This window comes from Notamacropus eugenii, chromosome 2, assembly GCF_028372415.1.
Source record: "Notamacropus eugenii isolate mMacEug1 chromosome 2, mMacEug1.pri_v2, whole genome shotgun sequence".
In the NCBI taxonomy this organism is placed as follows: domain Eukaryota; kingdom Metazoa; phylum Chordata; class Mammalia; order Diprotodontia; family Macropodidae; genus Notamacropus; species Notamacropus eugenii.
The window spans coordinates 84,397,652-84,422,969 of NC_092873.1; the positions used below are offsets into that span (position 1 = coordinate 84,397,652).

At 43.7% G+C, this 25,318-nt stretch overlaps 2 protein-coding genes and 2 long non-coding RNA genes across 12 annotated transcripts in view; 2 read left to right on the forward strand and 2 right to left on the reverse strand.

Moving 5' to 3' along the window:
• The window catches only part of LOC140525869 (uncharacterized), a 39,835-nt gene extending 39,696 nt beyond the window's left edge, over positions 1 to 139 (reverse strand). Inside the window, exon 1 of the long non-coding RNA XR_011974142.1 lies at positions 30 to 139. This is a non-coding gene — a long non-coding RNA (uncharacterized lncRNA). The remainder of the gene's footprint in view (positions 1 to 29) is intronic.
• A 4,246-nt stretch (positions 140 to 4,385) lies between these two features.
• LOC140525867 (uncharacterized) lies at positions 4,386 to 5,784 on the reverse strand. Its single transcript, XR_011974139.1, has 2 exons — positions 5,532 to 5,784; positions 4,386 to 4,672 (listed from the first exon to the last, which is right to left on the reverse strand). It is a non-coding gene; the product is annotated as an uncharacterized lncRNA (long non-coding RNA).
• Positions 5,764 to 20,939, forward strand: TRIM39 (tripartite motif containing 39). 8 transcript variants are annotated; one of them, XM_072641624.1, is made up of 10 exons: positions 5,765 to 6,075; positions 6,781 to 6,864; positions 8,446 to 8,642; positions 12,685 to 12,920; positions 13,165 to 13,624; positions 14,845 to 14,940; positions 16,072 to 16,302; positions 18,747 to 18,769; positions 19,275 to 19,390; positions 19,897 to 20,939. In XM_072641624.1, exons 5-10 carry the CDS (start codon positions 13,172 to 13,174, stop codon positions 20,442 to 20,444), a joined length of 1,467 nt encoding a protein of 488 aa, XP_072497725.1. In that variant the 5' UTR covers positions 5,765 to 6,075; positions 6,781 to 6,864; positions 8,446 to 8,642; positions 12,685 to 12,920; positions 13,165 to 13,171; the 3' UTR covers positions 20,445 to 20,939. The 8 variants fall into 8 exon arrangements, with proteins under 8 accessions (XP_072497728.1, XP_072497725.1, XP_072497726.1 ...); XM_072641625.1 differs by lacking the exon at positions 12,685 to 12,920; XM_072641626.1 differs by lacking the exon at positions 8,446 to 8,642 and having other exon boundaries at positions 5,769 to 6,075.
• Positions 20,940 to 23,215: 2,276 nt separating this feature from the next.
• Positions 23,216 to 24,480, forward strand: RPP21 (ribonuclease P subunit p21). Of its 2 annotated transcripts, none has more exons than XM_072641642.1 (5): positions 23,216 to 23,391; positions 23,483 to 23,583; positions 23,671 to 23,753; positions 24,012 to 24,137; positions 24,302 to 24,480. In XM_072641642.1, exons 1-5 carry the CDS (start codon positions 23,335 to 23,337, stop codon positions 24,397 to 24,399), a joined length of 465 nt encoding a protein of 154 aa, XP_072497743.1. In that variant the 5' UTR covers positions 23,216 to 23,334; the 3' UTR covers positions 24,400 to 24,480. The 2 variants fall into 2 exon arrangements, with proteins under 2 accessions (XP_072497743.1, XP_072497744.1); XM_072641643.1 differs by having other exon boundaries at positions 23,267 to 23,391; positions 24,012 to 24,168.
• The last annotated feature ends 838 nt before the right edge of the window (positions 24,481 to 25,318 follow it).

Below are 25,318 nucleotides of genomic sequence, written 5' to 3' on the forward strand. Positions count from 1 at the left end.
GGGATAAGGAGAGGGGGAGGTTTACATACCTTCCAGTTGTGTCTGGAGAAGGACTTGATATTGGCAGTATTCCAAGTCAGGAAACCATAATGTTGAGGGTTGGGGTGCTTGGGCCCCGAAAATACTGACATCCAGAGCCCTGCCCAAAAGAATTCTACTCAAGCCTTCTTTCAACCAAAGTAAAACAAAGTTTACTAAAGATTTACCATATTGGTTAGACTATTAAGAAGCCTCATCATTTGCAGGCCAGATAGAATCTCAGCTAGGTTGAATTTGAGCACCTTCATGGAGACAAGAAGGATCTTATATACAGAAAGACTGTGGGAGGGATCTGGGGGTGGTCTAATAGTCTGGGGTGATGGGAGGAGTTTAGGAAAGGTTCTTTAGGAGGAGTCCAAGTGACTACAGGTCAGAATCAAGATCTAGGGTGGGAAACTGCTGGAGGCATTAGGGAGATAACAGACCATGGAGGACCTGGCTAGGTTAAGGGTAACAGATTTGGGTACAAAAAGCCAGATTAAGTGGGAAGAGTCTAGTAGGTTCCCAGAGTCTGTACCCCATCAGTGATACAAGGACACTCTCAAGGTCTCTCTGAATAACTTTAGTATGGGAGATACTGGCACAGGACCACCCAGCATGGTGTGTCTGAAACAAAGAAGGTGCTCAAAATAAATGTAAGATGAGAAAATGTGGAGACATCTCCAAATGTTCACATGGGACTATTTGTGCCCAACCTGTGGTATTATTTTCCAAACTCATATTGGTCACACTGTACCTTGACCCCAACATAATGATGTTATTTTGAGGAAGAACAACGACCACCAAGGTTTTTAAAGCACTTTGCAGACATTATTTAATTCTGACAATACACTCATCATATGAGTAACAGAGGTGTTTTATTATTTACATTTTGCAAATGAGGATTTCATGAAGTTGATAGAGACTAAGTGACTCGGCAAAGGTCTTGTCAGTTAAGGAATTTTAAAAGTAAGGAAGAGCAAAGAGTCAAAATATAATTTGGAAGTTTTAAGCCTAGATGGTTGTGTTACCATCAACAAAAGCAGAAGGGACAAGTAGGGGAGGGGTGAAGGAGGTAAGAAGAGGAAAATAGTTTACACATGCTGAGTTTGAGATGTCAATAAAACACCCAGATAGGACTTGAGCTCAAGGACCAAGTGAAGATTTGAGAATAAGCCCAGAGATGAGGTGCAGGTGGGACTGCCAAGGGAGCAAGGAGAGAGAAAAAGAAAAGAGGAAGCAGAATAGAATTTTCCTATAGCCCTCTACAGTTTCTTAAAGGGTTGTTGATGAGGTAAGAAAGGAAAGCTTGAGGCAGATGGAGCAAGCATCCAAAAATGATAAGTACAGGGTACACCCCAAGAATGTTGGGGTACCACCAAGAAATAATGGAGGATATAGACAGATGGGTTGTAATGTCCTGAATTCACTTGGACAGTCTCCAAGTTTAAAAAAGGCATTTATTGGGGTGACACACCCAAGCAGGCCCTACTCCCCTTTTGGAGGTAGAGAGGAGCCCTGCCTTCCCCAGGAGGCAGAGCAATTGGCCAAGTTAGCTGTCTGGTCTTAAACACAGCTTTTTAAGGGGAGGAGGGCAGGAGGGGCAAGTATGGCTCTGGAAAGCCTGGAATATCACTTAGTCTGGAGGTGCACAGATAAGCAAGGAGAACAGGAAAGAGGGAGGAGGGGTGCTGCTCTGGAGTCTATACAGATAAGCAAAGGGAACAGGGAAGAGTAGGGGACAAGTTGTTCTGTCAGGTTAGGTTATTTCGGGTACTTTGTGAAGGCACACAGGTAAGGCCACAGTGTGGGGCTTCAATGCACAGTGTTCTTTAATCACTTTTCTGGGTAGTCACATCCTGTATCTTGTCTCATATCTCAACATCCTGCTTGCTCTATCTGCCTCTAATACTCCTTTCTACCTCATCGTTGAGAACTGCTGAACTTTCATTCAGTACAACAAACATTTAGTAAATACATTTCTCTTGCAAGGTCTGATGCTAGTCTCTGTCGATACTGTGACAAAAACAATACTCTCTGCCCTCAATTCTTATTTTCCTAGGGAGATACAATATTTATATAAATAAGCATGTACAAGATAAACTGAGAAAAGAAAGTGTAACAACTGGGGAGATCCTAAAAGGTTTCACCTTTGTGATACCTCTAAGCTAAACCTTGAAGGACAGCAAGAAGAAATATGTATGTATTATATATACAGATATCTAATTTCATATATATATACATATACTCTGTGTGTGCACATATACATATGTGTATATATATATATATATATATATATATATATTATGTACAGCCATGAAAAACAAAGAACTTACCCTAAAGGAATTTACAGTATTGGGGGAGGGGGTGAGATGGATGCACAAACAGGTAAAGTACAAGGAGAAAAAAAGCAGAGACCCAGGACAAGCACTCTAAGATCTGAGGGGGAAAAAAATCATTTCCAGCTAGGGAAATTTTTGTTGGCCATAATCAGTGTTTATCACGTCCCTTAGGGGGGTTGTTATGAAGTTTAAATGAGATAATCTGTGTAAAAGGCTTTACAAACTGTAGGATGCTATATAAAATGTCAGTGTAAGACAGATAAACACAGGATACTTGAGGACTGCTAGCACGGGTTCACTCTTGATTTGGTCAGACAGGAAATACTAAAAAGGGATTAATAATCTTACTTTAGTCTAGTTTTCTCAGAAGAGGATTGCTGATAACCAGAGCACAAACTCCTACAGCATTCCCTAATCACCCTTCTCACAGGGGATGGTGAGAAGGGGGGGAGGCAACTACCCCTACATCTCAATAGGGTCAATTCAGAAAGGCACAACTTGTGTTTCCCCTAAATCCCCTCAAGCCTCAATGGGAGCCAGTTGAGGCAAACACAGATTCCCCCCAAGCCTTGATGGGGGCCAATCAAGGCAGCACAGCATTCCAGTGCACTCAACCCTAAGTGTTGCCCCACCAAACCTCAGTGGGGTCAGTTGAGCCACACACAGCATTTGTGCATTCAACCCTAAGGGTTCCCCATTCACTATCTAGTGACCACCTATTTTATAGGCCAACAAAGAAGGCATATTGTTAGCAACAGCCAAAATGTATCTCACAGTGCAGCTGCAGTGAATGTCTATATTATCATTATATAACTATGTGCAGGCGCGGTGGAGATGTTTTGAACCATAACTGTGGGAACTCATATCTAGGACTTGGGAATTGTTGACTGTTATGGCTATGGATCCTGGGAAACTGAACTCTGAGAAATAATAGCAAAAATTCACTTTACACACACTAAAATCCACCTTACACTAAAATTCACCTTTCATATAGTCAGTTTTGAGTATCTTGTTCAATCTGTCTGACTCTCATCACCCCATTTGGACTCCTCTTGTGTTTTTCCATTTCCTTCTCCAGCTCATTTTACAGATGAGGAACTGTGGCAAATAAGGTTAAGTGATTTGCCCAGGTTCACACAGCTAAGTTATCCGAGGACGAATTTGAACTCTAGGAAAGGCACTATATACACCGTGCCAACTACACCAGCCTCTAACTATTTAGTATAGTAGGTGTTGTTTTTCTACATTCGGCTATTACTTTCTTGTAACAGCTGACCATGCCATCAGAGAAATGGTGGTCTTCTTCGACAACGAAGGACAAACACAACCTTGTAAGTAGATGCAGCTGGCTGAATGGGGACCCAGCTAGGTGAGTAACTCAACTGCTCTTCTCCTGTCTGCCTGCCCCTCCCCTACCTTCTTCTCTCCAAAGGAAGGTAAATTTGGATGGCCAAAAGATGCCCAGTTGACTTGAGTTTTACTGGCTCCTTTCCTTCCCTTCCATTCTGTTGCTTGTCTTGTCCGGTCATGACAACTTTAAACCTACTGCACTCTGAAACTGGGACTCCAATGGGCCCCTGCCTAAGAGCTCCTCTGGACTCTCCTAGCTTTACAGTGATTATCAATAGTAACTGTTGCTAGTTCCCACCCAGCCTGATGTCTTTCTTTTTCTTGACCTCATTAATGGGGCTATGCCCTGCCTACCTCTTAAACAAGCCTATTCAATGAATGAGCATAGCCTCACCCTAAGTGAGTGTCTGCAAAGACCTTAGCCTAAAGTGCCCAAGGCCTCCCACTGCATCCTGGGTTATCTCCAGTCATCCTGAGGAATATCAGGTCACTGGATTCAGATGGCTCTGGAGAAGAAGTGAGGCTGGTGACCTGCACAGCCCTCCCTCACTCAAAACAAAGTCAAGTGCAAGTCATGTCATCATTTCTCTGATGGCATGGTCTTCTTCAACAAAGAAGGACGAACACAATCTTGTAACAGTCAAACATTCAGATTAGCCAATGAGGCAACACACATGCATTTTCTCTCTTTATTTGTTTGAAGACTCACATACCCTCCCTGACTGGGGAGGCAAGTGATCTAGACCTTGAAGGTTGAGGATTTCAAAGGGAAGAGAAGTGCTGGAAGATAATCTCAGGTATGGGGGAGCAGGGTGGAATTCCAGGAAGAGTGTGGGTCCTGGATGTCTTGCGGAACAGCTAAAAGTCCAGTTTGGTTGAAACGTGGATAGTGTCCGAAGTACAAAATAAGACTAGGAAGAAAGAGGCCGTGGTTACTATGGTTGTGTATCTAGAAGATCATCCTGTAAAGGAAGAACCCAAGAAGGAAAAGACTATTGGTAGGAAGACCAATTCGAAGGCTCTTGGCAAAGTAGTTCAGGTGAAACCTCTACCAAAAATGTGATAGGACTTTCAAGATATGAGTTGCAGATGCAGTACAAAACTAAGGAGAGCTGGTGTTCAGTTCTGAAAATTTTTCAGATAAGCTTAAGGAAACTTTTGGAATTTTCTCAGCTTAAGCTAAGTAGCACTGATCGGTATCTAAGGATGTGGTCGTCATCACTCTTTACAAGTTTAGTAGCAACACCTTTCTGGCCACATCAGTTTTGCCACCGTAGTCCTGTGAATTCTCCCACATGGGGTCAAGTATCCTGCTCGAGAACCAGTTCTTGCTGCCCTTCTCCCCCTTGGAGTTCCCAAGACTGCAAACTTCCCCATTCCCAGGATTACAGACGTGGAAGAACATCTCACACGAGATGTTAGCAAAGGGGAGGTCGGGTTCGGGAATGGAACCGGGGTCTCGAGAGTTCAAGTGCACTGAGGCCACGCAGCCTCTTTCCCCCAACTTCGAAACACGTCTACCTACCAGCTGTAACCTAATAGAAGAGGGGAGGGAGCCTTCTTACTATTCTGTTCCTATAAAGCCCTTTTAAGCAAAACCTCGCTTTTCTTGTGACACCCCAGTGAACTGAACTAGTACTGTAATTCCCATTTTAGTTTTGATTTGGGTTAATCTTTCCCTCCACGGACTCGAGGAGAAATGGGCACAGCCAGCCACCGTACCGCCGGGGGTCCTGCCCTAGCTTCTCTCTAGGTTCCCTTCCCAGGCCCAGAACATGGGGTGTGGTCGTTCAGCTTTCCCATCCGAAGACCCAGACTCACCTCGCCCCGGTCCCGGGTCCGCTGAAGAGGGCGCCAGCGGCCACCTGGGCTTAACACCCCGTCACCACGACCGCTCTAGCCCGCGCCCGCTTCTCTGTGGCCTCAGGTAGCTCCGGGGCGCCTGCGCTCCGAAGCCCCGCCCACCCTGGCCACCACCCGCCCCTCTCGGAGACTTCGGCAGCTCCTGTGGCCTGTGCGCAGGCGTGCGTCCCCAACGCCCCCCTCCTTCCGCCCTTTTCGCGATGGCCTCGCGGGTCCATTGGGCGCGTGCAGCGCGACGGCCCAAACCCCCTTCTCCTTAATCCCTTCTCGCCCCAGCTGATCGGGGTTGAGCCTAGTTTATATCCACGGCTTGTTGGCGATGGCATCACGGGCTCCTCCCCCCGGCCGGCTGTGGGCACCGAGGCTTCAGCCCGGGGTGGGACTCGTGGAGCGTAGATTCCGCTTCCGGTGTGTATTGTGTGTATCTTTCGGGGGCTGGAGGAGGAGGCAGTGGCCTCGGCGGCTCCGGTACCCCGGACCCCCGGATCTGGACCTGGGGGAGGTAAGTGGGAATACCTTCCCCCTCCCTCCGACTTGTGCTACCCTTTTCTCCCTGGCCAGCTTCAGCTCTGCGTTCCAGCGTCCCCGCGCCCTGTTACTACGTCACTGCCACCCCCAGCACGTAACAATCGCCTTCCTCCTCCTGCTTGGGGGGCTGGAGCCAACGTCACCTCTGCCCTGGTGATGTCAGGGCGTCCAGCGTGGTCTAGCTGCATTGCCTTAGTGTCTCCCCTCTGCCATACTTCATTCTTAATCCTCCTCATCCTCATGCTTACCCAACTTAATGATGTCATAGACATCCTCCACTCCATCACAGCAGTCCGAGATACTCTGCTCATGCCTCTCTTTGGGGTCACCACCACCCTTCCTGCCAGTCAGAGGCCTTGTTTTCCTTACCCCTCCTGGCAGTGTCATGTTAGGCAGAGCTGGAGAGAGGAAATAAGGGTGGTCTGGGGACAGAGTTGTGGTCAATGCTTGGAAGAAAAGAGTAGTAAAGTTAGGGTCCCCCAAAGATGGGGAGAAGCAGAATGTGGGTTCCCACAAAGTTTGCCCGTCATCCACTGACACTTTCAGAGGAGGAAGAGAATCTGTTTCACCACGCACAGAGTCAGTATCTGTAGGAAGAGTTTTGTTTTTGGCTCCCCTCCATAGACCCTTCCCTCTCCAAATATCTGACCGTTTTCCTCCTTTCCCTTTCTTCCTTCAGGGCTGGGTGGTCCTTCCCTTTTCCCATCCTAATGCCCTGTTCAGTCTTGGCTCCTAAGCTACAGAGACTACAACTCTTCCCTAGGTAAGTAAACCTCTCAGCTCTTAGATGTTTTATGAACATGGCAAGAGAAGGTCTTAGAACTGGGTGCCTTAGAGGTAGAATAATATGAAAACTTAATTCATCTCCTGGTTGATGAGGAAAGGATGACACAGAAATGGCCTGTGCTAATTTATCCTCCATTTAGTGCAAATCAATAAATACTTATTAAGCCCAAGTATATCATATTAGGTGCTAGGGATGAAAAAAATGAATGCTAGTTTACCCCATTGGGGACCTTAATGAACTCAGATACGTAGGAAATTGGTTCTACTAATGGATATAGAATTTGTAAAGAATCCAGCGTCCTTTTCTTTAATATCATTTATTTCTAGGCTTCATAGACATACTATATACTGTTTATCCTCCTTTTCCCTCCTCCCCCCACCCCCCCAAAAAAACCAGTATCTAATAGTAGCTAGAGAAAATGAGTCAGGAGAAGGTGTAATGTTAGACATTCGTTTGTTTGCTGGTAAGTCTTGCTTTCTTTGGGCTATATAGAGAGTTTTCCTGGTATTAGGCACAAAAAGAGACCTATGATGTGCGATAGACTATAGGATGTATGTTCCCCATATAGGTCAGGAAGAAAGTAAAAAGTGAGTATAGGATTTGTTATAGGTTGAGCATTATATTTTTTATAGGCAGGCAAGATGAGAAGATGCATTTTTTTAAAAACATTTTATTATTGTATATGATCCAAATTTTTGTGTCAGTTATTTTCCCCCTAAACCCTACCTTGAAACAAAGAAAACCAATTAAGCAAATGAACATAATGATTGACACTTCTGAACAGGTATGCAACATTCCATTCCTATAGTCTCCCAACTTTTTTAAAGGGAGGTGCTTTCCTCATTTCTTTTACAGGGCTAAGATTGATCATTAAAATCATTCTGCTTGAGATTTGTTGTCAGATTTTGTTTACATTATTGTTGACCTAATGGAAGAAAGATATTTTGGCCATCGGATTGTATTTAGTAGAGAGTTTTGTAGATAGTTTTTGGCAGTAAGCTGTGAATTAGGTATAAGGGAATATGGACCTGAGATAGTTACGTAATTTGGATACTGGAGGAGAGAAGGAAGGATAAAGGCAGAATGAGTTATTGAAAAGATCAAGCTTACTGAGCTTTAAAGTTTTTTTTAAATCCCCACTGCTTAGCACAATATGTAGCAGCACGTAGTAGACAATAAATACTTTTTGATGGACTTGGTGGAATGGAGTAGAATGTGTTTCTGGAATGTGCTGGGGTGATCCATGTTAGAGAATCTCTAGTCCTCTAGTCACTGCTAACTAATTGGGAGTTTTGTTTGACAATTTTTCTTGTTTTCAAAGGGTAATACCTTGGGCCTAATAGGCATTACCATTGGTACTGTTGAATGTGGGTGCTACATATTTGCAACTCTTTAAATGTGTGCACCAAGATGATTAGATCCCCAGTGTTAGGAGGATGTTAAGATAAAATGTATCCAAAGAGCAGTGGAGCACTTTGTGAATCATTTGAGTCCGAACGGAAGGCAAAGTGCACACCTTTTAACATGATGTTACTTTTTGCTGGCTTTATCTATTAGGCCTTCCTGAAAAGAAGCAGGGTGGCATCCATCCTCATCCCAAATCAAGTCCTGTGAAAGAGTGGGGATTGAATGATCCATGAGGAGGTGTATGAAAAAATTGGTGAGGAATAGGCCTAGAAGAAAGATGAAGAGCAACTCTAGGAGAGAAGAATGATTGGGACAAGTTGGAGGATGGGAAAAAATAGTAGATACAGGTGAGTGGTAGAAGTTGACAATTTGGTATGTTCTAGGGTAGAGAGGAAAATGTTCATTTTATATATATCACAGAATTTTGATGGGGAGATATGCCTCCTTTTTTTAGTTATTTCAATAAAATGTTTATACAGTTTGAGTATTGATGATAATAACTGTAATGCTTAGAAGGCCCAGTATGAAGAGTATGAGCCTTGTAAGGCAGACAGATCTGAAATCCTGGTTCTGGGGAGAAGAGGAGATGTAGCTTCTGAGATCTTCTTTTCGATACCTGTAGTAGAACTTAGGTGACCTGAGGCTAAATTTTTTTTTTTAATCTCATATGTTACTAATTGTGTCCATGAAGTCATTTCATTTATGAGCCTCAGTTTTTTATCTGTAAGATGTCAATTGGTGATATTTTGACAATCTCAGGAAGGACTGGGGCTTGATATATAGATCTGCATGTCATCTGTATGGATAATTAAACCCATGGGATCTAGAGCTGTTGATGTCACCAAGTAAGAGAATATAAAGTGAGAAAGAGAGGGCCCCATACAAGAACCTTGAGTCTTGACCCACAGGGCCAAGATATGGATAAATAAACAGCAAAGGAGATTGATAAGGCATGGTCAGATGGGTAGTAGTAGAACCAGTAATATAGTATAACAGAAACCCAAAGAGTATTTAGGAGGAGAGGGTGATCTACAGTGTCAGAAGCTACAGAAAGATGAAGAAAGTCAAGGATTAAGAAATAATCATCACATTTAGACATTAAGAGGGGCTTTGGTAACTTGGGAGAGAGCAATTTCAGCTAAGGGATGGGTTTGGAAGACATTGCATAAGGTTGAAAGATGAGAGGAGAGGAACTGGAGAACAGTATAGATAGCTTTTTCTAGGAGTTTGGCTGAGAAAAAGAGGATGGATGCTTGAGTAGATGGAATAGGGTCTAGTAAAGGTTTACGGATGGGTGAAATTTGGGCATGTTCATAAGCAGCAGGAATTGGAATATTGTGTTCCTTACAGAACCTGTCATCAAATAATTTATAGGTGTGACCAACAATTAAAGAAAATATAATTATACAGTATACCTGTATACTTCAGTGAACTAATGATTTCATCATTGAGAGTGTTCTGAAAAATATAAAAATCCGAACACTTCCATGTCTTAGTAGATAATCTTAGTGTTTTATTCTGGATCAGAAATTCTCACTTGTGACCAATCTGGAGGTGGGCTCCACTGACCATGAGTTGATTTTCAGCAGACACAGTCTCTTATTAGTCTATTTCCAGAAGCCTTTGCAGTTTGGTTGGATGTTCAGAAAATGTACTCACTTCATGTAACATCTAAGACCACCTAGGTCAGGGCTTCTTAAACTTCTTCCCATGAGAGCCCTTCAGCACTAGGTCACCATGCCATAATGAAGTTCAGGTGTCTCAGATTCATTTGGTGGGCTCTGATTAATTTATAGTAATAAAATTATGCTCCACATCCCATATAACTGTACTGTTAAAACACCAGTTATATAAGGGACCTCAGCACCTGTATTTTTTCTTTCCTAGTTGGGACCTCTGATTTTGGAGATATAAGAATACTGAAATTCCAGGTGAAGCAAGTCCTATTAAATCAAAGCAGCAACTGTTGTGCACCTTAGTCTTAGGGAGTTGCTTGGGCACTGAGAGGTTGAGTGAGATTTGCCAAGGGTCCCACAACCACTGTTTGTCCAAGGTAGGATTTATAATGTGGTTTTCCTGCATTCTCAAGCCAGCTTGTTATCAGCACTGCTCCCAGCACATATAACTTTACAGTGTATTAAATTTGACTTAGACCTAAGCCTTACTGTGTGTTGGACATTGTATTAGGTAGGCGCTAGAAGAGATTCAATTTTAAGTACTATGTGACCACTGCCCTCAGAGTTTTCAACCTAGTAGGGGGTATGTCATAACAATAAATTCTTACATAGGGCTTCAAGATTTATAAAGAACTTTCTTCCCAACAACCCTGTGAGGCAATTAGTGAAATTACTATTTTTCACATGAGGAAATAGTCTTAGATTAAGTGAATTGCCCAAGATTTTGAACCTGTCTGACTCTCCTGAGTCCAGCAATGCTGTTTGAGGTCCGAAGAGTACAGAGGTTATTAGTGATAAAGGAAAGACTCCATCATTAAGCAAGACCAGGAAGGACTTCTTACAGAACATGGCATTGGAAGTGAGACTTGAAGGAAGCCAGGAGTTAGAAAGTTGGAGAGAGGAGAGCATCTAGGTGGACAGCAAGTGAAACATTCAGTCAGACAATGGAGTATCATGGAGGAGAACTGCAAGGAGGCTGGTGTGTCTGTGAGTGACAGGATATGTGGAGGAGAATCAAATATAAGACAACTAGAAAAATAAAAGGGGTCCAGGTTATACAGAAGACTTGGAAAGCAAAACAGAGGGTTTTATAATTTCATCTTGGAGCTACTAGAGTTTATTGAATTGGGGAAGAGGGGGTGACATGGGTCAGACTTGCATTTTATAGGAAGTTCACTTTGATAGTTGAGTGGAAGATGGACTGGAGTGGGGAGAGACTTGAGGCAGGAAGACCAACCAGCAGTCTATTTAATAGTCCAGATGTGAGGGAAGGAGGCCCCCACCAGGGTGGTGGCATTGTCAGAGGAGTTAAAAGGGCATAGTAATAAGGACCTTTTGGATGGGGGAAGTGAGACTAAAAAAGAACAAATGGCAATGATATTTCAGAAGTCAAATGACAAGACTTGGTAACTTTAAGAATGAGAAGTGAAGGAAAAGAAGAAGGGTCAAAAATAACAAGAAGATTTCAGTTTGGGGAACTAAGTAATAATGTAATAGTAACCTTCAATTAATGATCTAATTAACGAGAATTTTGATTGCCTATAAAGTTGAGAAGGGCTTTGATTGGAGGCATGATTTTTGACAGCCAAGCTTCAGTGGCTTCCAACCTTTTCTAGTATTCAGATGAAGCTTTCATTTTGAGGGGGTAAAAATTCTACAACCTTAATATGATGACAGTTGTACTATTATCTATTGATTGATAACATATATTATGACAAAAGGCTACTACGAATTTATTAACACTTTAAAATGAATTTGTATTTTATTCATCCACATAGATTTGAAAATAAATGCATATATGTGACATAATATATTGAGCCTCCAGAAGGTATGTTTGCTTACTTATTATACTGTCATGTAATGAAATATAGATCCTGTGCCTTAGCTCTGCTCTACAGTAGGTTGGAACTCACTGCTTGAAATAAATGTCTGCGTAATAAACAGACCTATCCCATACCTTAGAGTTGACTGTTTTTCTTAGTTATGTTGATAAATTGTATTCAAATTGATGCACTCTGGTAATTCATCGGCTGACTTGAGGAAGGGAAGTAATTTTGTAAAGCAATGTTAATAAACAGTAACTTATGAAAGGATGGGAGGACTGGGAGCATTCTCAAAGTAATAAACCTTAATAATATGCTATTAGAATGGTGCTCAGTTGAAATGCCATAAAAATTACTAGGCCTGGTCAAGTTTCATTTTTCAAAGTATTGTGAAGTATTGCGCAAACATCCTGTTGAGCAGAATGAGGTATGTTTATTAAGTAGAACTGTGTTATTCTGATCAGAGATCCTCTTTTAGTCAGTTTCATGTCACTGCAGGATCACCTGTATGAACTTAGGCAAGTCATGTAACACTTGGACTTCACTTTGCTGATCTGTAAATGAGGGAATTAGACTAGATGGTCTCTACAGGCCCCTTTCAATTATAAAAATATACGGTCCTGTTTGTTTTATTTTGTTTTGGAATACAATGAAATGGTGGGGCATATGAGATCATTATTGTACCTTCGCTTTTGGAGTACTTTATACTGTTCCAAAACACCTGCTAAGAGATCTGCACAGGACCTGTGTTAGACTAGGAATATATGTAAAGAGGAGCTAAGCACTTGATTTTCTTCAAAAAAATTTTTAACAATTTTTTTTTTACAGGACTATTTTCTTTAGATACAGTGTATACTAATACTTTGCATTTGTGTAATGTTTATTTATAGTCTTTCAATATGCAGACCATTGTGTTGGGGATGTCTATATGTCCTGCATACCTCACGGAGAATCAAAGGAGAAAAGTTCTATGAAAGCAGGGGACTATCTTATCTAAACTCTGTATCCCTTCTACTGCCCAGCACAATGGGATGTAGAGGTGGGAGGAGAATGGGGATCTATAGAAGAACCCAAGAACAGAAGAGGGGATGTGCCAAAGAAACAGAGCAGGAAAACATAATAAAAGGTACAGAGTTTGAGAGCAGGATGAATGAAATAAAGATTGTACTTTCAAAAAGTATGGGATGAAAGGTTTAGGCTAGGACAAGGTAATATGGAAAACACCTTGATGAGAATACATAGAGGCATCCAGACCTAGGATTATACAGGAGTATTGGGATCAGGGATGAGGATGAGACTGTTTGTTGGATTAGGGCACCAAAAGAATTGAAACTAAATCTACCTTCTTTTCTTTTCTTCCATGCTATAAGGTGAATAATGGCAGACACAGGCCTGATTGAGGCAGGGGCCTCAGCAGCCTCAGCAGCTACAGCTCTGGAGAACTTACAGGTAGAGGCAAGCTGCTCAGTGTGCCTGGAGTACCTGAAGGAGCCTGTCATCATTGAATGTGGGCACAATTTCTGCCGGGCTTGCATAACCCGTTGGTGGGAAGAACTGGAAAGAGACTTCCCCTGCCCTGTTTGCCGCAAGACATCACGCTATCGAAGCCTCCGACCCAATAGGCAACTGGGTAACATGGTGGAAATCGCCAAACAGCTACAAGCCGTCAAGCGGAAGACCCGAGATGAGAGTCTCTGCCCTCAGCACCATGAAGCCCTTAACCTCTTTTGCTGTGAGGACCAGGAACCTGTATGCTTGGTGTGCGAGATCTCCCATGCCCACCGGGCTCACACCATCGTGCCACTGGATGATGCTGCACAGGAGTACAAGGTGGGGAACCTGATGCGTGATGCCGACGTGGGGAGAAAAAGAGGGAGGAGCAGCAAAGGATGGGAGACTCCATTGGGTAGAGGATTGTAAGCTCCTTGAGGGCAAGACTGCATCTGGTCCACATTCTGTAAACCTCCCAGAGCTACACACACAGGGGACGCTCAGTACGTCCAGTCAACTCAATTATCCACGCGAATGGAAGCAAACAGTGGTGAGGATTATCCAAAAATCATTTATTTTTGACTTTGCAGCACATTTTGGGGCCTTATGTGTGAATATCGGTGTGTCTGATCTGGGAATTTACAGTATTTTGCACAAATAAATGATATCATTTTGAGAAGTCCTGATTGGGAGAAGATGGACAGTGATCTGACTTTCCCTTTCTCCCTTCCTCCCCACCCCTTACCTCCTACACACACACACACACACACACACACACACACACACACACACACACACACACACACACACACACACACACACACACACTCACTCACTCACTCTCTCTACAAATTTTCCCTTTCTCCCCCTTGAGGCTGGGGAGAAGTAGCATCATACCTTTTAGACTGATGCAGCACCAGCTTCAAGTTGAATTTCTTTTGGTGTTTGCATACTTTTCTGTGACTAAGAGGGAAAGTTTATTTAAATTACAAGGTTTCCTTCTGGGCTGCTGAAGGAAATGTTTAATAGTAAATAGAGAATAATATATAAACATTATATTTTTATCACCTACTTTGCTTAATTATTTATATTACTAACTTAGATACAAGATTTGAGTTAAATCCATGTCTAATGACTACAGTTGATAATAGACAAACAGATAGACAATAAGATGAGTGGACAGATGGAAAAGGAGTATATTCCTTGAGTGAAAATGGGGGGGGAGCGGTTAGGAGAGAGGGGGCTGGGGAAATATTGAAAATTGGTAGTAGCCAGTGAATTGTAGCAACTGTCTGGTTGAATAGGGAATGGACAAGCTTGGTGTTGGACTTTGGGTTTGGGGCAGCAATTAGATAAGTGAGATTTATTAAGTAGCAGATTGGGTATGAATTGTGTTTAGGCTTGGGTTGGTGGTGGGATGCTGAGTAAATGATTTCCAGAGTTATGAGATACAGTGATTGAACTGAGAAAATCAGCAAAGAAGACAAGTGAGTTTGAAGGATTGGGCAAGTGATGGTGACAGCCAGCCCCCATCACCTTTCACAATCCCTTCATCTCAGGAGAAGCTGCAAAAGTGTCTGGAGCCCCTGGAGCAGAAACTGCAGGAGATCACCCAGTGCAAGTCATCTGAAGAGAAGAAACCTGGGGAACTCAAGGTGAAAACACTTGGGAGGGAGAGAGTTTAACCAGAGCTGTGCTGTGGGTATGCTCCTTATAGACATAACCAAAGGCTACACTACAGGTCAAATCCCATTACAAGAATACCATGAAAATAAAAACTTTTATCATTATAAGAAATATTTTCACAAAGAACTGTATGTTTAGCTTTTGCAGTTGCTAAACCCAGTTTATTAATGCAATGAATGAATATCCACTTAGCACCTACTGTGTTCAAATGTACAAGTAATGGCCCAGTTTTCTTTAAAAAACTAAGGTAAATGACAGCAGAGCCTTTAGCCTTGAAATTTATTATGACCAATATCCTGATATTATTTAACTTTAATATATTACATTAAAACTACTTTATGTAGGTTTTCATTCTGAAACATTATAATGAACTTTTTTAATGAATCCCGTTAAATTTTCAAAACTTTTAAATCAAGAAAATAAGTTGTTAAAAACCACAAATTGTATTTATCTATTCAGATGTTCACCACCCCCTTGCCACTAATCCACTAAAGCTACTATCCCTTTAGTCTGTCACTCTATTCTGAGAAGTTTTAATTGTGTGTTGTTTGCAAAATATTTCTCAACTATACTTACAGAGAACATCTCACTTGCTAATATACTGTAAAAGTGTAAAGGGGAAGAAGAGTGGAAAATTAAGCAGAGGAATTCAAGCAACTCCCTTCTTCAAACATCCCAAATTCTCAAACAACCCAGCAAAACCAAACAGCAGACTCAGAAAGATATAGGAACTTGGAGGAGTGAAGGGATGGGGTGAAGGTGTGTGCATGCCACCTCCTTGAAAGTGAATGAAAATTTGCTTTGGGGGTTTTCCCCTTTTCTCTTGCTGTGTTTTGAGCACTTTTTTTTTTCCAATTGCTAACTCATAACCCTACCAACTGCCTACACAAAGGCAAGTAGAATTCAACCTCTATAAGCTTGGAATATAATTTCCTGCAATGTCCTCATTACAAAAGAAACTATTATTGTGAAAGTGGGTATCCTTCAGTTCCTTATAATGGGATTTAACCTGTGTTAATTCGTTTAAGTGGTGGCTTGGGGGGGTTGAGCTACCGAATTCTCACTTGACCTTACTGACACATATCCTTCTCTTTTCTCAGCGTCGAGTGGAGAGTAGACGGCAGCAAATTGCAGGGGAGTTTGAGGAATTACATCGAAGGCTGGAAGAAGAACAACAGCTTCTACTCTCTCGACTGGAGGAGGAGGAGCAAGATATTCTGCAGAGGCTTCGGGAAAATGCTGCCCAGCTTGGGGAGCAACGTCGAGACCTTGCCCGCCTTGCTGCTGAGATAGAGGGCAAGTGCCTACAGTCAGGTTTTGAGATGCTCAAGGTGTGGCTTCCTCTTCACTCTCCTCACCTCCAGCTTTCTACACATTTAAGATTAGACCCTGTAAATAACTATCCACCTAGGATGGCTTGGTGTAGTGGAGTGTTGAATTGGGTTTTGAGACTGATTCCTAGCCTTGGCTTTTTTGCCTCACTCACCCTCTCCAGACTCTCAAAATTTTTTGCTTATGTGGAATGAGGAAACCTGATTTCAGATCCTGACTTAGCACCGGGCTGTGTGACCTTGAGCTAGACACTTAAACTCTCTGAGCATTCATTTGTAAAATAAGGATGATATGTTTAAATTACCTGTTTAGCTCAAAGAGTTGTTGTAAAGAAAGCACACTTTATAAAATTTTAAAGTGCTATATCAATACAAGTTTCTTTTTACCAGTAACTGAATTCAGAAAGCCTTCACAGGTCTTTATAAACTTGCTTTAATGACTCTTAGAGAATTTTTTGTATCAATCATTATGTAAAGTGATGCTTCTGAAAACAGTTCTGTTAAGCAGATAACAAGGATAATAGGAAATGTGTTTGTCCCTTTTTAAATAACAGATTAATGTAATAAGAATTAACAAGTATGTTTTATTTATTTGCAATTATTCACATATTCTTTTAAGTATGGATGTTCTGTCATCCTCATTTGCTTAAGGGCTCCATGAGGGCAGAGGCTCTCTAGTTCTTTTGTACCCACCCAAACTCAGGACTTTCTACACATGGTTACATGTTTATGAAATGGTAAGGTCCAGTATAATGTAAAGGGTCCAGGAACCAGAGGCTGAGAACCTAGATTCAAATGCCCAGACCTGCCATCTTCTATCTTAACGACCTTGAGCAAATCACTTCCTCCCTCAGGGACTCAGTTTTTTCATCTGTCTTAGTTCCATTCCAATTTTAAAATATGGTTCTAAATGATGGTAGAGGGTATCTAAAATTGCTGCTTATCCATGATTCATTCATTTACCACTCACTAAACCTATGTTAAACTCCTGTACTTGGAGGAGAAAGAAAGGATTAGATGAGATCCTTGTCTTCAGAGAATTCCCAATTTTGTTGATGTTAGGGGACAGGGTCACGAATGGGTTCAGACCTGTACAATTGCACCAGTCCAGAAAACTCAGACTCACAGAATGTTTAGGGTTGGAAGGGATCAAAGTAGCTACATAGTCCAACCTACACTTGAAAAAAATCCAATATAATCATATTATGAGAAATTGGTATCCAGCATATCCTTGAAGGACGTCCAAGAAGAGGGAACTCATCTCCTTCTCTCCCCACCCCCACTCCATGGCAACCCATTCCACTTTTAGATCTAATTGTTAGATGTTTTTCCTGACATTAAGACTAAATTTGCCTCTTTATGACTTCTACCCATTGCTCCTGGTTTATCCTTTTCCTTCTGACGTGACAGCTTTTTAAATACTTGAACATAGCTATTCAGTTCTCCCATATCATATCTCTAGATTAAATATCCCCATTCCTTTAGCCAATTTTTAGATGATGTGAATTCAAGGCCCTTCACCATCTTGGTTGCCGCTCTTCAGATTCTCCCCAGCTTATCCATGTCCTTAAATTGTGGTGCCCAGAACTGAGCAGAGTAGCTCCAATGAGGTTTTACCATGTTAGTGAAGCCTGCTGCTTCCATATTCCAGGAAGCTGTTCCTGAATGCAGCCTAAAGTCATTTTTGCTTTATGAACTGTCACATCACAAACCCTACTGATCCTTCAAGAGTTTGCAGTCCACTAAAACCCTTGAATCTTTTTCAGACAGACTACTGTCTAATCATATTCCTTTCCCCATCATGTACTTGTGAAATTGGGGGGTTTTAATCCCAAAGGTAAAACTTTACATTTATTCCTGTTCATCTTAATAGACTCATCCTAATCTGCTCTTGCCTGCCAGGATCTTTTTAGGTCCTGAGTCTGTCATCCACGTATGTACACCTGGTGTAGAAGCTCATTCCTCTGGAGCATATCACATTCACTTTGTCTTAATTGCCTGGACATTGAAGTTCACAGTGGTCACACAGCTCATGAGCTTCTGATATAGGACTTGAACTCAGATATTCTCAATTCCAATACCAGCCTCCTATCTGCTATGCAGGTTGTGGAAAAACACAGCCAAACATACCTTAAACAATTTGGAAATAATTTCTGAGTTTCATTTTAAAGGAACAAAGTTGAACCTCAAATTCCAAACCAAATAGAAGGGATATGTCAAGTGAGGCTCTGAGCCCCATCCAGAATTTTCCCCTTCACACTTGGCTCTATCCCCTTGTCCTTCCTATTTCTAGGATGTTTTGCTTTCTCTAAATCAACAGATTGGAGACACTGAACACCTGGGAACCTTGGGGAGGACTCTCAGGGCTGGGATGAGCTAAAGGCGGGGCAGGAGTAGGAGGGCAATAAAAGACAAAATTAATTCTGCTCCCTTCTCTCCTACAGGATGTCAAAAGCACACTGGAAAAGTAAGTGACTCCTCCTTGGACCAGCTGCCTGTGGTGGGGGGATCAAGGTCAGACAGGGCCTTAGTGTGGGAGAGAAAGGTCCCTAGCACTGAGAGGCACGAGGTCACTGGAATGGCCTTGACAGCACCCTCTTCTCCCAGTTTATTGCTTATATTTCCCTAAACACTGAGCGATGACGGAATTCAATCCTGTCTCAATCTACCAGTTGGAATGGGACCTAGAGGAGATGGAATAAAGGGGTACCAAGGGACCTATAGAGAACTCGGAAAGGAGAGGTTATTTGGGGACCCTGTGCTGCCCCTCCCATCTTCCCCCACCTAGCAGACTGGATTAAGGGAGAGAATCAAACAGGAGAGGAATTCTTGGCGGTAGTTTAGGGAGCAAGAAATGGGAAGGACTGGAGATCACAGCTTCTCTTTGAAGACTTGGATAGCTGTGACCCAGTTGCTTAGGGCATTTCCTTGATCTGGCCCCTTATCCCCACTCCCACCCCACCCCCTCCCAGATGTGAGAAGGTGAAGACCATGGAGGTGACCTCGGTCTCCATTGAGCTGGAAAAGAACTTCAGCAGCTTTCCCCGACAGTACTTTGCCCTAAGGAAGATCCTTAAACAGCTGATGGGTGAGTTGGGCCAAAAAGAGAACTAGCTGCAAGAATATATAGGGAGGAGAGGTTCCTTAGGTCTTTCCCCTCTGCCTCCTGAACCCTTCCTCACCCACCCACCTCCCTTGACTGGCCTCCAGTCTCTCCTTATTCTTTCTTTCTCATACCCTCAGCCTTGTCATCTCTCCTTCCCAACTTACTATTTCCCTCTTTCTGGCCCTCAGTCTTTGCCCTTCCCCCTCTTCAATACATTGGGGCAGATTTTAGTGAACCAAAAAAATGGAGAAAGCTGAAACCTGAATTAATCCCCCCCTAGCCAATTAGCTTTTGGATAGTCAAGAGTTTGCTCTAAGTGAACACATTGGGATTAGAATGAAAATAGTATTCTCCCTCCATCATGGAACATGAAGGATTAAAAATCAACTAAATATAGTGATTGGGGGATAATAGAGAAGATAGGCCTTACAGAGTTAGGTCCATTGCATCTTTCCCACCTTCTCCCTTACTCTGGCCTCTTCCTGCAGCGGATGTGATCCTGGACCCAGAGACAGCTCACCCTAACCTAGTCCTATCAGAGGACCGAAAAAGTGTCAAGTTTGTGGAAACTCGGCTTCGGGACTTACCTGATACACCTCGGCGCTTTACCTTTTACCCCTGTGTCCTGGCCACAGAGGGCTTCACCTCAGGTCGTCACTACTGGGAGGTGGAGGTGGGTGATAAGACCCACTGGGCAGTAGGTGTGTGCCAGGACTCTGTGAGCAGAAAAGGCGAGCTAACTCCACTACCTGAGACAGGATACTGGAGGGTGCGACTGTGGAATGGGGACAAATATGCAGCCACGACCTCACCTTTCACCCCTCTCTGCATAAAAGTGAAACCCAAGCGGGTGGGTGTATTCCTGGACTATGAGGCTGGCACATTGTCTTTCTACAATGTCACTGACCGCTCCCACATCTATACTTTTACTGATACCTTCACTGAAAAACTCTGGCCACTCTTCTACCCGGGTATCCGAGCAGGGCGAAAGAATGCAGCACCTCTTACCATTCGGCCTCCTACAGATTGGGAATGATGATGGGAAGGAACAGGGTGGGATGTTGAAGTAATGATGACAGGGGAGACAGGTATTTGGAACTGTGTCTCTTAATTTCCTGTGTCCTGCTGCTAGAGGTTTCCTTACTGTCAGGCTTATGTCCTGTATTCTCCTGGAGAAAGTGAGGTAGTGGGAGGGAAGGTTGTCCTAGGAAAGAGACTGGGCCTGGAAGAGAGTCTCAAGAGATCACACATCTGGAGACTGTTCTTTTCCCATTATGTGAAGAGGAGAGGGGAGAGGTTTACTGAAGGTAAGGCTGTCTTGGTTGCCTGCACTGTGCTCCACCAGTTTCCTCATTGCAGGAGGACTTTAGGTGGTCCCCTTCCCTCCAAAACAGAAGTAGGTTCGGAGAACCCTAAAGCCTCTGCCCACCCATTTTGGGTGATTCTATATGCCCAGGACAGTTTTGTTCCTTTGAGGGAAGCAGGATAATCTCTGTATCCCTAGAATGAAATAAAGGTTAATTGTCAGTCACATGGGAAGAAGAGTGTTAAAGTTGGTCTGGGGCAAAGTCTAAAAAAATGGGGAAAGAAGAGTTAGGAAAGGGGTTTGAAGAGGAGCCAGAGGAGGTTCCAGCAACAGGGAAGAATAGAAAATGAGCCTCCTCTTGTCACTTTACCCTAGCCAGGTGTGGTGGAGAAGAAGAAAAAGCAATACCTCCTCCAGCTTTCATGGAGTCAACCTATCTATCTATTTCCCCTGGTGAGGGGTAGAGACAGAAATGTTTTGAGCCCAGAAATGGCAGACACTACTCTGGATGACTCAGGAATTGTAGATAGAGAAAGAATTGTTTCAACTTGTCCTTGCCCTGAAGAGGGTTTGAATAGCTTGGGGCTCAAGCACAAAGGTAATGGGGAAGTAGCAGGATTGGGGTGGGGGTGAGGGGAAGCACTGGATTTGGGCTTTGGAAACAGGTTCAAATCCTGGTTCTATCATTTAGTGGCTGTATGATCTTTAGCCAGTTTCTTGCCTCATCTGTTAAATGATGGGGCAGATTATCTCTGAGATTCCTTCTATCTTATTTTAATACTGACTGTGCCATTAATGGAACTAGAAATATATGTTTCTCCTCACCCATCCACTCTTTATACTTGGGGCTGTCAGGATGGGTGGGGTGGGGCCCCACAGCCATTATAAGTTTATAAACTGGGATTTCCTACAGCCTGTCTTTAAATCCTGAATCCAAGCTTCTAAACCTATTACCCTTTATCATACCTGATTACCACCATGTTCAAACTAAGTCTGGCCAAAGTAGAAAAAAGGCAGATATGTTGCCAAAAGCATTACACAGTCCAAAACCAAATCGTTTGTGGCTGTTGGTAACCAAGACTTCACATACAAACAGGCATCACCATCACAAGCTTATAGAGTGAATCAGATTTGTCCTGGCTCCCTGCCCCACCTCCCTTTAAAGAAAGGTTTTATCTTTAATTCTTTGCCTAGGCCCCTATTTTTGTTGGTTATTACTGGGCTAGTAAAGTTATGGGAAATAATATTAACCCTTAAATATGTTAATACTGAGCTCTAGTGAAAAGCTAATAGCATCTATTTTGTGGAGAACAAAGCAGAATAAGGTTAAAAATCTGCCTACCATCTTTCTAATTCATCAGGACTAGAGGTAGAGAACTAATACCTTTTCATTTCAGTTAAGTTATTCACACATATGATCACAGAACTAGAACTGGGAGGAGCCATAGAGGCACTTTACAGATGAGGGAACGGGTTCATGGAGGTTAGAGAGTCACAGTGACAGGTAGCATGAGAATTCAGGCCTGCCTCCAAAGCCAAGCCAGTACTCCTTTACTTTTGGCCAGACCTATGATTTCACTAATTCCTCGTTAGGCCACAAAGTTTGATAGTTTCCCAGGGCATCCACTTAAAAGTGGCATTAAGGTCACAGGGCCAGTACATATCCTACAGTAGATACAAATGTACACTTTCCTGATTCAAAAGCTAGCCCTCTATCATGTTCTAGAAGGCATCTAAAAGTGTGATGAGAAAAAAATCTGTAATTTTTTTTTTTTTTAATCTCTAGCACTACTCATCCTTGCTTGTGGGGGCATCTTGGGATATGAGTTTCCAGCAGATCTACACTACCCTTTTTGTCTCCGGTCCCTCCACTGTCATGTGAAAAGGAAAGCTTGTTTTCCTTAGCACTTAAGGCTTGCCAAGTGCTTTATGTCATCTTATGCTCCCATACCCTTGTTTGGAAGGTTAAGATTTCATGATCTTTGAATATGGGAAAAGATGTGAGATGCTTCTGTCCTGTAACCTTGAAGAAATAGAAAAGGTTATACAACCCTACAAGGCAGACACTGTAGTGAAAGGCGCTGGAGCTGGAGTCTTAAGGACCAGTTTGAGCTCCGACCTTATTAGCTGTGATTTTAGGTAACTCATTTTGGCCCTGTTTCTTAAGCTGTAAAAGTGTTGGATTGTGATCTCCTTAAGTTCTAAATGTTGCTTTTCCATCACTAGTTACTCCCTCTCTGTTTATCGAGATTTGGCAGGTCTTGGGTGGAGTTAGAGAGTCCCACGAAGAAAGCAAAAGGGGATCTTTGACACCTGAATTCCTAGTGACATAGAAATTGGGACGGGGGAGTAGAGGGTCGAGTTAGGATAGAAAGGTGACAGAACGGAGGCAAAGAGGGTTTAAACGAGTTGCACGTGGTTGCACAATAAGTGGCCCGCTATGCTTAGGAGGCGGGGCCTGGGTGGAAGTATCCGCCGTAGGAGGGGGAGGTTCCCCTTTTGAAAGTATTTGCTTATGTAAAGACCGGGGAGACTACAACTCCCAGCAGGCACCGCGCGTGTAGTACGCGGGGCGGGGTGGCGTTCGAGGAGGCCGGGGTGTGTACGGACTGCAGAGGTGATGGCGGGGCAGGTGAAGGATAAGGAGGCTTTTCAGAGGCTCAGCTTCCTGTACCAGGTAAGGGTGCGACGGAGAGAAGGGCAGGGGAAGCGGGGCGGGCGGGTTCGCGTGGGCCCAGGAACGACCAGCGCCGCTTCCCCCTCGCTAGGCTGCCCACTGCGTCTTGGCCCAGAACCCCGAGAACCAGGCGCTGGCGAGGTTTTACTGCCACACGGAAAGAACCATCGGCAAGCGGCTCGTCCTGCGACAGTGAGGCTGCGCGGGGGGGGGGCGGGGGGGCACCTGGGCGGCGGGGGAGGCCCGACGGTGACTTCATGTCGGTCCTCGCCCGCTAAGGGACCCTTCGGTCAAGAGGACCCTGTGTCGCAGCTGCTCCTCCCTGCTCATCCCCGGCCTGACCTGCACCCAGCGGCAGCGGCGTGAGTGTTCCCGCCGCCCTGAAGGGACGAAGTGGGAGTGGTGACGGGCCGGACCGCCTTACGTTCTGGTTTAGGAACTCGTGGGCCACGCCAGGTTATCTCTAGCCTTTGTCGTCTTTACTGGTGAAGCCCCACCTCGGGAAACTGGGTTGGGAGTCCCCGTCTGTAATGTTTAGGGGCCGCTGGAAGCTTTAGGGCTGGGGACCCGTGGGAGGCCAGACAGGCCTTCTCTACACACTCTGCCCCAACCCCTCCAAGGTCGCCTGGGCCAGCGCTGGACCGTCCAGACTTGTCTAACGTGCCGTCGAAGCCGCAGATTTCTCAATGACCCCAGACACCAGCTCTGGGGGGACCGGCCTGAGGCCCAGCTGGGGAACCAGGCCGGTGAGGAGATGAAAATATTCCTAATCGCCAGGTGGAATAAAAATATGGGATGAATTAATCAGGGGAAGACCTTATATCAAGTGGGATGGGAGGATGGAGGTAGAGTCTGGGTGGATGCCAAGGGACACTGTTGTGGATCGAGCTTTTTCTGCTTCTGTCTCCAGACCTCAAATCCACTAGGTCTGTAGCCCACACAAGCCATCAAGTCTCAGCCCAGCCATCAGGGGAAAAATTGCACCATCAGGACCTCAGAATACAATGACTGAGAGGGTATCTTCTGCAAAGGCCTAGGAAATATGGGCTGTCCTTCAGATAAAATGTTCACTAAAGTACTCAAAAGTTTTGTTCTGGCTCTCTTTATTTGTGTCTCTAGCGTGTAGATCAAGTCTTTTCTTTGCCACAACTTGTAAAGAAAGAGCCCTGGAACTGGAGTATTGGAGTTAGAGAAACCAGTTTCAAATACAGTCTACAAGCTGTGGGGTACAAATGGAAATAAGAGTAGCTGTAAAACACATCCACAAATAAAAAGTCATTCTATAAACCAACTCTGAAAGTTTTGAGAGCTGGAAACCAGAACATGAGTGAAGGTCCCATTAGGCAGGGGATCCATCATGAAAGTCAGTTTGAGACCAATTCTAGCCAGGTTGGAATGGAGAAAAGAATGGTTGAAAAGACATTCTTTGAAGGAAATAACCTGTGTAAAGATGTGTTAAACCTAGTCATGAGCAATGAATTCACAGTTCCTGACATGATAGTGTTTCATAAAACCTAAAAAAAATTGAATGTAGAAAGTAGAGATCTTGGAAATCTTTTGATCCAAACCTCACATTTTACAGAGATGAAATTGATGAAGTTCAGGGGCACCCCAGGATGTTGGGGTGCAAAGTTAATCTGGAAAGAATTTAGCTCAGATTGTCTCTAAATCAAGCAAAGGCATTTATTGTGGGTAACAACACACCAAGCTGGCTCTTCTGACTCAGCTTAAGGGGGGGATGGCAGCCCCCTAAAAGGGGGAAGACCCTGCCAAGGGAGGTACCTCCCACTAAAGGGAGACACCCACTTAAATGGGACACTGTCTAAGGTGAGAAGCCAGAGTAGGGAAGATAGCTTCTGCTTAAGGAGAATGTCCACTGTCTAGGAGAGGTTAGGGATTCCTGTAGAGTAAAATGAGCCATGGGTGG

Coding starts and splice junctions, on each gene's coding strand:
- TRIM39 (XM_072641627.1), top strand. CDS start 13,172: ATGGCAGACACAGGCCTGATTGAGGCAGGGGCCTCAGCAGCCTCAGCA. Junction 14,941..16,071: donor AGAAACCTGGGGAACTCAAG/GTGAAAACACTT, acceptor CTCTTTTCTCAG/CGTCGAGTGGAGAGTAGACG. Junction 19,391..19,896: donor GATCCTTAAACAGCTGATGG/GTGAGTTGGGCC, acceptor CTCTTCCTGCAG/CGGATGTGATCCTGGACCCA.
- RPP21 (XM_072641642.1), top strand. CDS start 23,335: ATGGCGGGGCAGGTGAAGGATAAGGAGGCTTTTCAGAGGCTCAGCTTC. Junction 23,584..23,670: donor AAGCGGCTCGTCCTGCGACA/GTGAGGCTGCGC, acceptor TCGCCCGCTAAG/GGACCCTTCGGTCAAGAGGA. Junction 24,138..24,301: donor CCAGCTGGGGAACCAGGCCG/GTGAGGAGATGA, acceptor TTCTGTCTCCAG/ACCTCAAATCCACTAGGTCT.